Raw genomic sequence first — 17,191 nt, forward strand, 5'->3', positions numbered from 1 at the left:
GGCAAGAAATTACAATTCACAAGATTCCACGAGTATGAAGATGTGAGCTGAAGTGGAAGCTTTGGCAGATTTTATCCTTTATGTAAATATGTTGTTTTGTGTTAATTATTTACTGTGTTGTGTTGGTTGTTGAGTGCTGAATGGAAAAGGGAACTGATTAAAAACAGAAACATGCTGCTGTGTGAAGACAGTAAAACATTACAACACAAAAAAACATCCTTACATCATTAATTATCCAGCAGCACTGAGCAGAAACTAAATATTTAATAAATAAACTAAATAAATAACTAAATTTATTAACTAAATAAATAAATAATTCTGTTTGTTTGTTTTGTTACTGCTGAGTCCACAACTGCATGAAACACCACATTAATGAAAATAAATATGAACTTAACATGAAGCTGCACAGAAACAATCAGACTGTGTCAAAGAATTTACTTAAATAAAGAAAATGTGCAACACATTTTGACAACCAATTTCATTTTGTTTAAAAACTTTACACCCATTTGTACAACAACAGCATTTTATAAAAACCTCACATCCGATAATCATCACAAGTCAATAGTGTTTATGTAACACCGACAAAAAGACACAACCACAGACAAACTGAGGAAGATTAAGAGTTAAACATCTTCAGGAAAAGCATGAAACAAAAAAAAATCTGCATGAGGCAACGTGGCGTCAAATAACTGGTGTCAATAAAGCAAAAACTGTCATTTAAAATTGCAAAAGATTTGGCAATTGAAGAACTTCACCCTGATCACACCAAAAGCTCACAGTAAGATTATTCATATGCAATTCTGAATTATCCTTGAATGTTGATTTAAGCCTTTTGGACAGAAAAAAAAACCAAAACACTTTTGTAGCCATTTAATCAATATTGCATATATAAATATAATTAGGTGGTTTAATTATTAATTAGAAGATTAATCAGGATTATTTTGATTAATTGATGAACTGAAAACATAACTGCCATGTTAAAGGATAATTAAAAGAACAAGATAACTGCTGGTGTGAGCTTTCAGAACAACACTGTGTTCCTCTGAAGGATGTAAAAACACATTTAAAACTGTTGAAAACTAAATGTCCAAAATTTTATGACACCATTATAAAAGAAAACAGGAAAGAAAAATATATTTTCACTTTAATATTAATTGTTGATGAAAGAGCACTAACTTAAAAGTAAAAAAAAAAAAAAAGAAGTGCGTTAAATTATTAAAGTTTAAGTGATCAGAATAGCTACTCATTATTCAACCTTTTAGCTTATTGGCAAAGAAGAAAAAGATTAAAAACCTTCAATTTCAGGTCACTAATTTTTTAGCTCTGAGCTAACTGTGAAGAAACGCTGAAGCTAAATAAAGTAAGATAAGCTAATAGCACCTATTTTGTGTGTATAAACTTATCAGCTTTTAGCAAAGACAAAAAAAAAAAAAAAAAACTAGATTAATTTGGTGGTTTACATCAAATGTTTCAAATCAAACATTCATGTAGGATACAAAAAGTCACCACATTAAAAAGAACATACTGTTATAATAACTGATTGTAAGGCTTTAACTGTAAATTACAATAAACAGTCATTTAATTAACTTCTTACAATTCCCTGAAGCTGCTAATGTAAATTAACGAGGCTTAAACATATCAAATACGGCCCAATACGTTAAACCCTTAACCCCAAAAAAACAGCGTGTTCGGAAAACTGCGCTAACACAAATTTTTACTGAACGCTCCAGTGTTACCAGGATAATCCGTTCAGTGCCGAAAACATCTTCAGTGTTTGTAGTTCCCGCTCCTCTGCAGCGAAAACTTGCTGCTTTTCTCTGTTTCAAGAAGCTAAATAACTGATGGCACGTTTTTCTGACTTTTTTTTTTTTTTATTCAATATTGTGTGTGTGTGTGGGTGCAGAGTTCATTGTGCAGCTGCAACTAATAAATAATGTGTAATGTTTTTCTCTAACTGGCCAACATATATAAAACGTCCATCTCAGTTTCATCATCGTAACATTCTGTGTCTCAAACATATTTAACTTGTAATGAATAAAACAGAGAAAAGTCAGAAAATCTCACATCCGAGAGGCAACAACTACAAATTATATATTTTCCAAAATGCTAATCGAGTTGAGTTTCTTTCGATTCCAGCATTGACGAGGAGTTTTGTGCAAAAAGTTTTTGCGTAAAAATTCTCAGGTTGTTCATTCAAGTATTTTAAGAATCACTGAGCTCAAACTTGGCGTGAATCACGTTTTTCAGGCCGATGAACAAAAACTGTTGAATTCTTTAGCTTTCACCAACGGGCCTGAAGATATTCCATGTATCACCGTCACACAAGCGTTAAAAATAATTACACAACACGAAGCTTCAGGTCTGCAAATACAAAAACAAAAACAACAACAAACATTTAGCAGAGACAAAAGTCGGAATGAAGTAGCCAAAGACATTTTTTAAAAAGCTAATAATAGTGCATCTGTAAGTAACGAGTCATCGGAGAGAACGGGCTACATGAAGGGACACGCTGTTTATTAGCATGTTAGCATGTTGAGGCGAAGTTTCAGCTTCAGGTTGAATGAAAGTGGACAGAAAGACCCTGAGACAGCGAGAGAGCGGCTGCAAAGAGAAAGGCTAACAAAAACACTTCCTGTAACTCTGCAACACGTTTCCTGGAGATGACTCCAAACAAACTCCTGTTTGTTTCACTTCTATAAGAAAACTGAAAAGGCACGATTCTCATTATCTGCAAATCGATCAATGATCTCATTTCAGTATCTATTAAATTGGAAGTCACAGATTTTATTTCTCCAAACTCAAGTTTCCGCATTAAAAGAGACTTCCTTTGTGCCGCCGAGAGGCTTTTAATGTGAAAAACCAGCGAGAGAAAGAGTTCCCAGCATGCTGCTGGACTTGTGCATAATTGAATTACTTCTGATTATAAAACAGCCAATTTCACCACCAAACATGGAGTCTAACGGTAGCTGTCAATATACTGGATGATTCTAAATCAGCTGTAGGTTCTAAAAATAAAAATATTAAAGTCTCAAAGGTCTCCGTCCACAGAGAAAAGCTCAGTCTGGACTTGTGGAACTTTGTGATGTCACAGCTGTCACCGCCCTCAGCCACGCCCCCAGGTGCCACCCACCTGGACCAACTGTGCAGCATTTACCTAAAATCGGCTTCCTCCTTTCTTTTTTGGGACCACGCCGACAAGTCGGCCAATCAGAAGAGAGGATCAGCTCCTCTCTTCTGATTGGTCGTAGCGCTCCAGGCAGGAAGCCCGAGACAGGAGATGTAAAACTGTAAAACTGTCATAGATCTCAGCACTAATTTTTTTTTTTTTTGTTGTTGATGTTGAAATTTTTATTTGAGAATTTACTTAAAATGTAAGTTTTTTTTTTTCTTCCTCTTATTTTTTGTAAAACTGTTTAAGAATTTTCAGTTTTAGCTGATTTTGGCGTGAAGTCGTCTTGAAACGTAAAGTTGGCGTTTTGGGATCGACGCCTGATGAGGTGAATCCAATCCAGAGCAGCAGCTCGTCTCTGTGCAGGCGGCCATCTTGTGAGCACGTTACTATGTCTCTGGGCTGGCGGCCGCCGCCCCGCCCAGGATCTTGTTGTACTGACTGAAGATGGCATCGAAGGCTTCGTCTCTGTGCATCATTGCACCGAACACCATCGGCTGCAACAGAACAGACGGACGATTAAAGCTCTAAACGCCAACGCACTTCCTGTCTGCGATGGCGCTGAGGTCCACACGTCATCGGCACAACGGGAGGAACGGGAAACACTCGTTATTCTGACTCAGGAGAGTTCTTCTATTATTCTGATGACCAAAACAGATTATTTAAAAACACTTTACTCTTTAAAATAAACACTCCCACCAGGAAACCTTCCTGTCTGGAAATTATTTCTTCCTCATCTGGAAAACCTTTCACTCTTACTTTAATTAAAAAAAATAATAACAATAAAATAAAAAATCTGTCGAAGATACTTTACTACTTCATGCACGTTCTGATTTTTATTTCATCTCTTACAATAATTTTACATTTCTGTGACGTTCCCTGTTTAATTTTTTCTTTTTCTATCTGTGATTGTTTTATGTAAAATTCTTTATGTGCTGAATAAATAAATCAAATCAAACATTCGAAGGTCTGTCCATGTTGTGCTACAGGTCAGAGGGAGTCAATGGGAAAATGTTTAACAGTTTACAGACGTGTGAATATATTTCAATGTTAACGTCGGGTCAGAGTGACTCCACGTCTCCAGTTGAGGCTCCTCCCATCGACCTCTTACCTTCAGGGTGGAAGGCGTCGCTATGGAGATACCCATCCCAGATCCAGGAAGCACCGACAGAACTTTGTACTGTGAAGAACAGGAAGGGAAATGAAAACCATAATAATGTTTATCTGCATGATTCATAACTGCGCTTCTTTTTTTTTTTTGCTCACAAATTAACTGTCGTGTTAAAGCGTCAAAGGTTTGAGCTTCTTACAGTCGTGACGATTTCAGCTCTGAGCAAAACGAGAGATTCACACTAATTAACAAAGCGGGGACTAAATGAGCAGGAAAACATGAATATCAGGGTCCATTCCTGCTTGAGTTCATTTTTTATTCTGATAGCTAAATTCAGAAAGTGACATGAACTCTCTTGACTGAATCACTGACGAGACGTGGAGGATCAGCCTGAGCCGACTGGATTCTTCCCTTTTTCACAGAATGCCTGATATTTCTGTGGTAATCTAACCAAAATCAAATATATTGAAATAATTTGAGATGCTGGATGAGAAGACTATTTTCAGAGAAGCAGCTGGACACGCTGGACGTACCTTCTGGATTTCTTGGATGTCGAGCAGTTTGATGACTTTGTTCCTCTTGGTGGATCCGGATCTGGAGCTGGAGCTCTCGAAACACAGATAACTGAGGACACAAGAGGAGACGCCATCAGCCGGGACCATCCCGAGTGCAGCATCAGGACCAGGACGGCCAGTTTTATGATGCTCTTCATGAAGTAAACATTAAACTAACAAAAAATAAACATTAACTGGAAAACGAAATGTAAAATAAAAGGGACTCACTTCTCAGTGACGTAGAGGACTCCGTTGCGGATGTAGTCCGACGGTGTCTTCTTGTCTCTGTTGATGAGGCAGCAGCGCCAGCCGTTCTCACAAACTGAGACAAACAACAACACAATGATTAAAAAAAGAAATAAAAAATCCCAAAAGTTTGGCCGCCATAAGATAGCATAGTTGTTGTGACATCAATAGTTCAGTCCTGAATCATCTACCTTCACTCTATGTGGGAACCTTTAAGATGTTCCACAGAGCATGAGGTCATTTTCTAATCTCTGAAGGGATCATGATGGATTTAAATTTTGCCCCCCTCACCTGTGAGAGGGCGCTCGCTCTCCGGCAGGTTGAAGACTTCGTGAAAAGCTCCTCTCTTGGTGCTGTAGAATCGTCCTCCGTCTTCGTCACGGCCGCCGCCCAGAGGAGCTGCAGCGCTGAGGCTTCCTCGATTCCCCACCGCTGGAACCTGAGCAGGTAAAGATGGGGGGGGGGGGTTACTGGATTAGACAATCAGCAGCAGGTGAAGCGTTAAGGTGGCAGCATCCCCAGCATTAAACATTCAGAGATATTTTATTAAATATTACATAAAAAAACTTTAAGTTCTTAAAATAAAAATAAAAACTTTTCGCTTCAGTGTTTAAGAATTTCAGGAAAAACATCCTGAAGGAAAAAAAATCTAACCTTCAATTTGGAAAAAAAAAAAAAAAAACAGATGATCAAATATTAGATGAATGAAATTAACTGAATTCTGTCGACCAATAAATAAAAAGGTGATTTTAAATAACACAATAACAAATGTTCTGTTTTTATTGGCCTTTCTATCTTACCTGCACTTTCAGATCTACATATGAACCTGAATCTGTCCTACAGGGAAGGTCAAAGGTCAGGGCGGTCATTAAAGTCTAAAGAGGATCAGGAGATCTGTCAGGATTTTAATCCAATATCTGACTACGGTTCACACAACTGATCTACACAACAGACACATCAGGATCCTACCTGTTCACACTCAGACAGCTGAGAGAGAAAAACACAACAACTCAGAACTGAATCCAGACTCACCGCTGACCGTCAGCTGGGACCAGCAAGGTTTTCTGTTAAAGATTCAGTTTGTGGCCTTTTTCTGATGTTTTTTTACTTAAACAATCCAACAGTTCTGTGTTTTACATCTGTGTTATTAAAGTAACCATAAAGCTTTTGGATAAAATGTGCTTCTGTGTTTAAGAGTTTGTTTAATGCAGCCTCAAGGGATAAAAATGTTTAACTTGACAAATGAGACAAAAGACAAATCTCCAAAGCTGCATCTGTAACATCTGTGTCGACTCCCTGGAGAGACATTAATGTCTGACAGCCATAATTGGACCGGCGCCGTGTTCTGTCATGTGATGTGGTTTGGACTGACCCGGCGGCTCATGGCGGCGCTGTTTCGCTCCTTCAGCTGAAGGTCGGTGGGTAAATTGGTCCAGATGACATAGGGGGTGTCGAAGCGCTGCCTGAGTTTGGGACAGCTCTTGAAGATGAAGCCGATGATGAAGAACTTTATACCTGCGTATATGGCTGAGGAAGAGGAGGAGGAAGACTCTGATGAGTCTGAATGAATCCTCATGTTGCTGTGTCACATGTAAATATAACAATATAATCTGAAGAAATTAACTTGTTTTTAACTCAATCTGCTCATAAAGTCATTAAAATCAGTAAAATTGACTTTAATTCAATCTGCAAATGATTTATTTTATAAACTTTTTACTGCAGACATGAATTTTTTTCTGAACCCTCTCAGTATCAATCGACGGCAGCACAAACTGAGAGAACGTCAGGCTGCAGATTTATTGTGTTCCTAATAAACTGACTGACGGTTCTAAATGTGAAATGTACCCATGATGAATCCCAGCAGTTTGTAGGGCAGCAGGCAGGAAGAGATGAAGGCCACCCACAGACCGACGTACAGCTTCTGAGTCAACTCCGGCTGCACCCACATGAACAAACTGGACACGCACACACACACACACACAGTTTTAATATCTGTCTGGATCTGCAGCATGTGTGTGTGCAGACAAACTCACTTCTTTATCTTCTCCAGGATGTTGGCCATCCTCCCAAACAGATTCTATGAGGATGAAACAAACATATTTGTGCATAAAGCCGCTCCACTCCCTCTAAGCGGAGAGGAGGAGGGACATTTTCCCATAGACTTCACTACAATCTGACTTTCAGACAGGAGGTGTCAGGTTGGTGTCTCACCTGTGCTTTCTGAGCCACGTCCAGAACCAGCTGGAACTTCTCCGACACCGTCAGGTCTTCTTTAGGAGGCTCCTGTAAAGACAGAGTCCTGTGACGTCACCTGACCAGGCTGATTAAATCAGTCCTCCAGCAGGCGGCGCCGTTCACCTGTCCAGGTGAGACACCAGCCCGCTCTCATCAACACATCCTTCCATTCATGCTGGGACAAAACGTGAAGACAAGATTTCTCACCACGGGCTCCGACACTTCAGGTACGATGCTCCACTGGATCCTCCAGCCTCTGAGAGCAAGGCATCATGGGAACAAAGAGGTACATATGAGAGCGTCATCCACTGTGTCTCACAGCAAACAAAAAAAAAAAAACGTCACCAGATGCCAAAATTATGAAGTAGACTTGTGAAAAAGAAGAAGAAGAAGAAGAAAAAGAATAAAATCAGTTTATTTTCCGATTCTGATTCGGGCCCTGTGATTGGCTAACAGAAAGTGGGTGGGGCCTACACGCACCTGGAGATGAGGTAATTTAAAGACAGGCGGAGGATGGCGAGGAACAGGAGCATGGGGATGGTCCAGCCGTGCCACGCTGCATACATGTAGAACTGAATTTAAACGCCAACACAGACGCACAAAGACACACAGCATATAAAATAAACAAATGTTTACAAAACATTATTGTGTAGCAGAAAAAAAAAAAAAAAAAAAAACAGTTTAGCGAAACGGGTTTGTGGACTCACGATGAAGGCGATGGCTGACGTGTAGACGGAGTACCAGCTGGACAAGGCGGAGAGATTCCTCATGAAGTTGGTCACAGGTTTGAATCCCCGCTCTGGAAACACAACAAACCAACTGAGCAAAAAAATTGTTGCGTTGTTTTGCTCCATTTTACTCAAAAGGAACAAAAATGAAATAGACGGAGTTTTAAAGAACTCACTGAGTCGTCTCATGTTTTCAGTCAACCTGTGGAGCAGAAACCAATAAAAAACAGATTCAGTTTCAGGTTGTGTGATTTAACGTGTTTGATAAAAAGCCCATCTTCAGTGCTGTACACTCTCCTCACCTCTTCCCGCTCAGCGGCTCCTCCGGCTCCACCGTACTCTCCTCCGGCTGGAAGCGGAAGTCTTCGATATAAACGCCAAAACGGTCATAAAGCCACTTCAGGAAAATGTCGGACAGAGTGTCCTTCTGTTTGTCTGAGGAGGAAAAAAGGAAACCGCTTCACCGCATTAATCCAAGTTCAAGCCGGAGACATTTATAAATCTAAGCTCTTCAGTGTGCTCTTCCTGTACAGACGTTCCTAATAAAATGGCCCGTTTTTATTGAGAAACGAATGGTTTGTGTAACTCACCTGTGCCGCCGCCTGCAGGTGCAGCTGGAGGAGCAGAGGGCGGAGCTTTAGGAGTCTGAGAGGGTGAATCTTCAAGTCTGTGAAGTTCAGACAGTTCAGACAGAGACAGTCAGCTCCTACAGAAGCTGCTCCGTCCGCGTCCAACTGGCCTGTTGAATAAAGTTTTGTTTTGATTTTTAAATAATCACCTGGCTCTCAAGGCGTCGTTGACCTTCTGCTCCAGCTCGATTCGGCGGAGGCGTTCCTTCTCCAGCTCCTGTCTCATGGCGTCCACATTGGACTCCTCTTTGAGCTTCCTCAGCTCTTCCTCTGAAACAGACGGACGGTCTCACGATCAGGAAACGTAACCTCCAGCTGTCTCAGAGACGTGTTTGCCCTGAGTGCAGGCTCACAGGCTCACACGGTGGGCACAGTCGTAGCAGAACATGATGGAGTTCACACTGATTGTGGTTTGTTAGCTTCAGTTACAGCTGGATATTTTGACATTATATTCAGATTTGTTGTCCTTTTCCACCCCAGCAGATCTTAGTCACGTTTACATTTCTGTGTACACACACAGATGTTAACAATGGAGAGCTGCAGTGTGACTCCTCCTGTTTTCACGCTGAATCCACTAACACGTTTAGTTTCCATCATTTATTAGATTCCTGCTGCCTGTTCAATAACTTCTAACTGTGGCTAAATTTGGATTTTAATTTAATTGCTCTAAATAAGATGTATTAAAAGAGACACAGTGACCTTATTTTCCTTGAGTGTCAGATGAGGTCAGCAGGGTTATTAATAGCTCTGTGTGTGTGTTACATAAAACTGAGAGGCAGATATTGACGGATTACCCAGCTTGCTGTGCGTCCTGTGTGGCGTTTGACTTCAAACTGATGTGTGAAGCGCTCCTCTAACGTCTGTGTAATCGTGTCTTTCAGGCAAAGTCCTGGTTCGAGTACTCACGTAAGAAGTGTTTCTCTAACAAGGCGATTTCCAGGTGACCTTTGACCTCGTTCAGATCTGTCCTGGAGTCGTCTTGGAGAGCTGCAGAAAATGATCCTGGTCCAGCCTGAGCGACAAAAACAGAAGTGTGAAATGTAAATAAAGTTTCTTTGCTTATTATAAAAAAGTACATGAGTTACAGAGTCTAATTGGAATGATGAGGAACAGCAAACACATTTTCCTGTTTTAGTCTTCATGTTTGGGATTCTAAAAACTCTTTATAAACTCGTGGTTGTTGCATTTGTGTGCTTTTGTACCTGAGCGTCACTCTGCTGCTCCGCCTCTGCCTCCCTCAGCTCCTCCGGCTCTCTGATGGACAGACGAGGCTTCGCCAACGCTTCGTCGGCACATTCTGTGTCGGACGTGTTGGGTGACTCGGCCAGATCCAGGAACTCGTCCCGTCTCTGGCCCCGGAACCGGATCCTGTCCAGACGCTTCAGCATGGTGGGCGCCGCAGAGCCGGACTCTACCTGAACATGACCGACACCTGAGCAGGGAGCAAGAACACAAACACATAAAAAAATAGAATGCAGACATCAGTCCAAACTTCCTCTATTCAACAGTTTGAGCCCTGACAGAGACTCCTTCAGCACGAAGTGTTCACAGGCTTTATTTGTCCAGACAGAGCAAACACTTCAGCTGCCTCAAAAGACTCAAACAAACAAGTGAGCCGGCTCTGTTTGTTCAGAAAGAGAACAAATATTTCACCATCAGATCCTCATCGTTCGGTCAAGATGGAAATAAGTGCTGAGTGGTCTCTGAAGAACGTCTCAAAACTTCTACTCCGAGTTCATCATCATCATTTCTATCTTGCCTCACGTGAAAGGAACCTGTATGTTCAATGTTCTGGAGGTTTAGACTGGACAGATAAGCCTTATTCCCGTTAAGATGCCTTTGCCTGGACCAAGCAGAGCTGATGTAATGACGCTGAGGTGTGTGCTCATCTGTCGACACTTTAACGGCAGAACAACAAAGTCACATTCCGTCTTTTGTGTTAAACAGCGAGATGGAATGAAGGTGCAACCCAGCGAGGCGCCACCAAGAGGTTTGTGGCCTGACGGTTTGAAATTAGAAGAAACCCAAAAAAAAAAAAAAAAGAGAAGAAGGTGGAAGATTTCATGAATATTTTCCTGAAACCTTTATTATTATTGTTATTTCAGTGCAAAGGCTCGTCTCATTACTGTCAGGACAGGCGGTTAAACCAGATGACACGTTAGAAGCAGTTCCACAGTGAAACACTGCTGAAGCCACAACAAGCTGACAGTCTGTTTCTTCGTCAGGAGGCGAAGTGCGTCTTCCAGCACGGTGCGACGGGTCCGCCTGCCTGTGATTGGTACCACTGTCTGTCTTTAGCTGAACACGGCCGACTGAGACATTTCAGGACTGTTGATCAGCTGGACGTGGTGGGATCAACCACCCCATCTGCAGGACATATGGGGGGGGCGGGGGAGGAGGTCTGGACCCATGATGGAGGTTCTGCCTACATCATGTATCTGTCAAGGACCTTCAGAACCAGGTCCAATAGCCCCTCAGGAGGGTTAATCCCTCCCACCACCTCTGCATGCACACTTGAATACTAACGTCCAAACGCTTTGCCCAGGAGCTGGACCGGACTCAAGGCGCTGCAGGACCTCTCCGGGACTGGAAACACGCTCAAACAGGGACCGGGCCGGGACGGATTCACATGGACGGACCGAGAGGGAAGGAGGGAAGGAAACAGGTAACAAGGTGCGTCTCACCGTGAACCGAACCCGGACCGAACTTTGCTTCTTTCAGCCCAAACCCGCTTCAAACCGGGTCAGATCCGGTCCGAACCGGTCCTGGTCCAGGTTTTTGGGGGTAAATCCGGAACAGCGTTTCCTCACCTGACACAGAAATCAGCCTCCTCCTGTGTGGGCGTGGTCACCAGCCACGGCAGCAGCTCAACCCGGAAATGACGCCATCACGCCGCGCCGCTTAAGCAAACGAGTGACGTCAAAAGGCGGAACCTTAAAAGAACACTTCCTTGTTTCTGGAGGGAAAGTTTGTGAAGCTTCACAGGTGAGGTTCATCAGAAAAGGTGAATAAAAACAACAACAACAACAACAACAACAGTAATAATAAGAAATCACCCGTTGAAGACCCGCAAATGCTCTCCACCGTCCGGAACGACGACGTGACGCAGGTAAGACTCACCTGAGGTGGGTTGTTTTGGACCCCCCCGCGAAAAACTTAACTTTTAATCTTCAAACACCTGATCACTACAGACATGATGGACTTCTGTTTAATCCGGCCTGTCAGTATTTCATGAAAACAGACTTTTAATCTTAAATTGTCATTGAAAGCGACAGAGCTGTAAAAGTTTAAAACCTGAACGACTAAAAACACCTAAATTATTTTTATTATCTGTGAAATAACTCATGCAAGACAGAGATGCAATTCTAAAACTGCAGATTTTATTAAGGGAGACTGAAAGACTGCAGAGATCCTAAAACATACAAACAAACTTCATGATCTAAGTTAATGTGTTGGTTCTGCCTTGGTCTTACAATGATGTTTTATCAGGCACATGATGCAATGTTTAATTTCACAACATTAATTGGAAAATTAATACAAATCATAATCAACATTAAAAACAATGATGTTATATTTTAGCTCTGCAAATAAAAGTTTTAACCTTTGGTGTTTTAAGTGTGATTTGATGGTAATGCTGTTGTATTCATCACTATGTGTTTTTCTGCACCGAGTTGTTATCATTTTTCACTTAACCTTGATTAAACGAGACCTCAATCCCTGCTGATGTTTTAGTTCCGGACTAAGTCCAGACCAGGTCCTGTTGGAGGCCTCTTGTCTGATTCTGGTTCGGTCTCCTCTGCAGAAGGATGCGGACCGTGCAGTGGTTGTTGCGGTAACATCTCGTGCTGTGTTTGAATGTGGAGCTGATGATGATGAGGTGTACAAAGTTGGGAGGGCTTTCCCGCTGCTGCAGGTCAGAGTTCAAGAGTGACATCAGTTTAAAATCTTCAGATGCACCCGTTGATTTTGTTTCTGTGGAAAATTATTATTGGATCAGATGATTCATCGATTCCGAATGATTTAACAGCACAGTTGTTTTAATTACCAATTACACTGCATTTATTTCATTACAAGATGTTTTCGCTGAGCTGACGTCAAGCTGAGTCTTTTACCAAAGCATATATTTATCAATAAAGAGTTTTGAAAGATTTAGCAGGAGTTAGGACAAAAGTATGAAAGCTGGAAAATATCAGATTTGTTTTGATCTTCAGGCGCTGCGTCGGGTGAATGAGCGTCTGCTGGAGCAGGATTCTGCTGAGACGCTGCTGTTCGACGTCGTCCTCGTCACCACTGACAGACAACAGCAGCAGCAGCGCTCCCGCATCATCAGCAGCACCAGACGTCATGGTAACGTCAACCATCAGCGTTAGAGCTCTTCATCTGCTCGGTCACAGCGCTCACATCCTGTCCCGGCCTGGCTGCCACTCTGTTGCAGGTCTTGAAGTTGGCAGATTTTGTTTTTCCAGCGAGGAGGATTTCATCGAGGGTTTGCTGAAAAACAGCGTGGGACTCTTCCTGACGACGGAGGGAGACGAGGCATCGCAGGCGTCACAGAAAGGTTATTTTCTGATATTTTATTCCAGCTGATGAGAGATTTTACAGCCCATCACTGACCCTGATTTGGCCAAAGGTAACTAAAGCATCTTGTTTGGGTAAAAGGGAGGAAGTGGATGAGTCACAGAAAGAAATATGTTCTTTGTGTTAATAAAACCTAAAGTTACGTCAGTAAGCTCTAGTTTTCACAATAACATCAATATGTTTGACTTTTCTGAAATATAAAGCACTTAGAGCTGAAATATTATAAATGTAATAAATTTACAAAATCTTGTTTTTTCTGATATATTGTGACTTTGTCCTTAAAATATTACAGCTTGTTTTAATAGGATGTTGGTAATCGTGGTCCTTGTCCTGGTCCAGGTGTTGTCTCTGCGCTGTTAGAGCAGCAGACCACTTCCTGTTCGTCGGAGAAGCTCAGAGTCTTCTTCTGCGGAGACTCCGTCATTCAGCCTGAAACTGGCCCAACGCCGGCGAGCCGAGCAGCCGCTCAGGTGATCAACGCCACATCCTGCTGATCCGTCATCTTCACTCTTCCTTTGGCGGACATCATCATTCTCTCTCTTCTTCTGCAGAGTTTCTCGACCCAGGTCGGTGAGATGCGGCGGAAGTTCAGCATGACTGACAGTCCTCTCAGCGTTGTCATGGTAATGTCGCGTGGTGGCAGAGACAGCTGCTGCGCCGCACTTCATACTCTGCGGTTCCGTGGCGTCAGCGTGGACGAAGTGTACTGTCTGGCTGGGGCCCCTCGGGGCCCCATCCTGTCCGAGCTCAGACCTCATTTCTGGCTCAGTGATGGATTCAGCAGCCTGGAGGAGTGATGACATCATGACAGCATGAACTGTCACATGACCTCATGCAAGAACCATCAGCTTCCTGATGTTTGGATCTGATGGATGTTAAAGTGACAGTTGGAGTTATACATCAATGGGGTGTGTGAGATATTTATTGTCCTGAGGAGCAGCAGGAGTCCGAGTTCATCAGCTGAGGGACGAGCTCAACCTATAATAATCTGTTAAACTGTACGTTCAGATCTTCAGCCCAACAAGGTCGCAGAGTGAATCAGAAAAAGCTGAACTTCACTTTGATTTAGCAGGAAGCTGAAATGCTGGAAATAATCTTAATGGAGTTTAAGTTCAAACTGTTTTTGGAGAGTCTTTCAAAATCCATCCAATCCTTGAAACGTCCTCTCCGAGGATCCCTGCTGCCTCTTTAAGGAAAGCTCAGACCTGACGTACTGAAACATTGAAGAACGTCTAAAACTGCCTTAGATGCCAGTTGAACTCCTGAAAAAGCTTCTTCACCTCCGACATACCTCCATGTGAAACGACCTGAACTGTCCGTTTAGATCTGAACCGCAGTGTTTGAGGGTCCTCTCCGGTCCCGCTTGATCCAGTCTGAGCCCTCTGATCCCGGTTACTGTCAACATTTTACAGGCCAAAGAATTTCCAAATATGTGTAAATAAAATATGAAAGAGAAAGTTTGAAATCCGGAGATGGTTATTTGTTTTTGTAGCTGTAATGTGTGACCTTCACCAGCAGGTGGAAGGAGAGTTTAAGACAGACAGAAAAAGGTCATTTAGCCGAATAGTTTGTCTGACGATGGGAGGTTTATTTAAGAGGAGTCCTCGAGAAAGTTCAGAAGCTGTTTGGGAAGTTCCAGGAGTCTGAATGTTGTCAGAGAAGGTCCAGTTGGTCCATGAGAGAGTTCTGGGGGTATCTGGGGAAGAGCCGGAGTCCTTCAGGTGTTTCTGTGGATGTTTAAGAAAATTCAACAGATATATCAGGAGGGGAGGGGGATGTCTTCCCCTCCAGGGATCTTTGGGGATGTGACAGGACTTCCATGAATCCTTAAAGGGAGGTTTAATTCAGCTTATTCTGTCCTTGGCTTAGTTTTAAGGGTCCTGAAGAAGGTTCGGTGGATGAGCGAGTTCTATAGATTCACGGGGATCTTTAAAACATGTTCCAGGCTCTCGTTGAAGTCTCTGAGCTTCACAGGGGATTGTGTTTGTCCTTTAAGAGGTTACAGGTGAAGCTTTGCAGTATGAGTGGCCCCCACTTATCTGACGACGGTCCTTGAGGAGATCCTTCGAGACGCACAGCCGTCCTGGAGGAGGATCCAGGGTCTCTGGTGTACGCTCTTTCAGCTGAATTCATCTTTATTCTTCTTGGGTCTTGTATGTATTTCCTTTCTTTAATATCCTTGAGATGATTCGTTGAGGCGTCCCGATGAGGTCCTTAGAGCTCCTTCATATGATTCCAGGCTCCTTGTGAACGTGTTATAGATAATGAGACAGAGCGCAGGCTCAGAGTCCTGCATGTTAATGTGATCTGTTTGAGTCACCGCAGGTTGGAAACCAGACGGAGGCTGAGCAGAGCGCCGTCACCGCTCGACTCATCTCTGTAAATGAAAACATGTTGGGTGAAATGAAGCGGTTCAGAGTCCTACAGACCTGCTGTTTGATTTCATTATCCTGGGGGAAGTTAATGATCACCGGCTCGGCCTCCTCGACACAAACACGTTTAATTTAAATGATGGAGCTGCAGGAAGAGTCGCCGTATCTGGAACGAATCTGGAGGCGACAATCAACCTCCATGTTCACAGAAAATGTTGAGCTCTGACTTCTGAGGAACATAAAACATGATCCTGAGGGAGTCAAGCCAAGACCCAGGATTTCCACAACCTTCACTCAGAACGCGCTCCAATAATATAAATTCTTTTCTATAATATTTCAAATTCAAATTTTCCACCTTCTGCCTAAAATACAGATTTTCACTTAGTAAGACTCCAGATGTTACATCAGTTCAGATTCTAAAAATAACCTAAATGTTCCCCTGAGACCAGAATAGTTGAATTATAAATACACAGCTGATGCCATCGGATGCTGCTGCTCTGGTTATTTTTCCTGTTTCTTACAAGGTCGCAGGCCTCAGTCCACCTTGAGGAGGGGTCAGAGGTCAGTCATGAGGGGGTCCACGTTGAGAACATTTGATCACTGGGGTTAAATGGGAGGGAGGAAACGGGCAGATGCAGCATCGCTGTCCAACAGCTGCTGGAGGGCAAACTAAATTTAATTATAAGTAAATTATTAATAGTGTTGTGGTGCGCTGCTGCTCCGCCGTCGTCCCCTGAGGTTCCAATGACGTCGCTCCTCGGCTCATCCATCAGCACTGCGGATGACAACATGTCTGATTAAAAATCCACTCATCCCCTTCAGACCGGAGCGAGATCAGAAGATCCCGAGTGAGGGTTCGTGAAGAGGAAGCTCAAGCAAAAATGGAACAACATGAAAGCGGATAATGGAAAAGTAAAAAGTCCAGGAACAGCATGAGCAGCATTGGGCTGCTGTTGGGATGCTGAAATGGAAAAAACAAGAACTTGATCCTAAAGCTTCCTTCAGGTTCAGGTTACAGATCAGTGAGTCTCTGCGGTGGAAGAAAAAAGACAAGTGACGCTCACAAATTGAAGAAAGCGTTGATTTAAAAAAAAAGATCTGCTCCGTCTGCCCTCAGCCAAAGGCAGGAAGGTCAGGGTGAAGAGGAGATGATGATGATGATGATGATGATGAGGAGGAGGAGGAGGAGGAGGAGGAGGAGGAGGAGGATGATGATGATGAGGATGATGATGAGGAGGAGGAGGAGGATGATGATGATGATGATGATGATGGAGGAGGAGGAGGAGGATGTTGAAGCATCTGTCGGCTCCTGCAGTAAACTGAAGGGCAGCACAGTGACAAAATGACACTCATAAAACATGGTTCACTGACCCGGCAGCGTTTTTAAGGCCATTTCATCACAATTTTCTGATGCCTTCGAAATAAAAGCCGTCACAGTTCCTCCTTCAGTCCTCCCCTGAACACTGAAAAAGGAAAAAGGTCCCACCAGACAGGCTTCTCTTCTGAGTCTGACACTGGTTCAAAACTCATTTTAGTGAATTAACCAAAGAAATGTTCAGGAAAATTAAG

General features: G+C 42.8%; 2 protein-coding genes across 2 annotated transcripts; one reads left to right on the plus strand and one right to left on the minus strand.

The window, feature by feature from the left end:
- Positions 1-418: 418 nt before the first annotated feature.
- On the minus strand, positions 419-11,515 carry LOC115056519 (GRAM domain-containing protein 4-like). The gene is made up of 19 exons (XM_029523022.1): positions 11,357-11,515; positions 9,875-10,104; positions 9,579-9,684; positions 8,822-8,942; positions 8,634-8,710; positions 8,346-8,478; positions 8,220-8,245; positions 8,023-8,114; positions 7,796-7,887; positions 7,523-7,571; positions 7,292-7,363; positions 7,114-7,157; positions 6,926-7,035; positions 6,453-6,607; positions 5,372-5,519; positions 5,063-5,156; positions 4,814-4,904; positions 4,281-4,349; positions 419-3,666 (listed from the first exon to the last, which is right to left on the minus strand). Exons 2-19 carry the CDS (start codon positions 10,058-10,060, stop codon positions 3,559-3,561), a joined length of 1,773 nt encoding a protein of 590 aa, XP_029378882.1. The 5' UTR covers positions 10,061-10,104; positions 11,357-11,515; the 3' UTR covers positions 419-3,558.
- On the plus strand, positions 10,806-16,237 carry LOC115056521 (cytosolic 5'-nucleotidase 1B). Its single transcript, XM_029523023.1, has 6 exons — positions 10,806-11,781; positions 12,475-12,585; positions 12,884-13,019; positions 13,108-13,230; positions 13,590-13,720; positions 13,802-16,237. Exons 1-6 carry the CDS (start codon positions 11,746-11,748, stop codon positions 14,045-14,047), a joined length of 783 nt encoding a protein of 260 aa, XP_029378883.1. The 5' UTR covers positions 10,806-11,745; the 3' UTR covers positions 14,048-16,237.
- The last annotated feature ends 954 nt before the right edge of the window (positions 16,238-17,191 follow it).

This window comes from Echeneis naucrates, chromosome 16 (assembly GCF_900963305.1).
Source record: "Echeneis naucrates chromosome 16, fEcheNa1.1, whole genome shotgun sequence".
NCBI lineage: Eukaryota > Metazoa > Chordata > Actinopteri > Carangiformes > Echeneidae > Echeneis > Echeneis naucrates.

Bases quoted from the DNA above. Each gene is read 5' to 3' on its own strand.
- LOC115056521 (XM_029523023.1), top strand. From the start codon at position 11,746: ATGCTCTCCACCGTCCGGAACGACGACGTGACGCAG. The intron at 11,782-12,474 runs GTAAGACTCACC...TCTCCTCTGCAG, and splicing joins GGAACGACGACGTGACGCAG to AAGGATGCGGACCGTGCAGT. The intron at 13,231-13,589 runs GTTATTTTCTGA...GTCCTGGTCCAG, and splicing joins ATCGCAGGCGTCACAGAAAG to GTGTTGTCTCTGCGCTGTTA.
- LOC115056519 (XM_029523022.1), bottom strand. From the start codon at position 10,060: ATGCTGAAGCGTCTGGACAGGATCCGGTTCCGGGGCCAGAGACGGGAC. The intron at 8,246-8,345 runs GTGAGGAGAGTG...TCTGCTCCACAG, and splicing joins GAGCCGCTGAGCGGGAAGAG to GTTGACTGAAAACATGAGAC. The intron at 4,905-5,062 runs GTGAGTCCCTTT...TTGTGTCCTCAG, and splicing joins GTCCTCTACGTCACTGAGAA to TTATCTGTGTTTCGAGAGCT.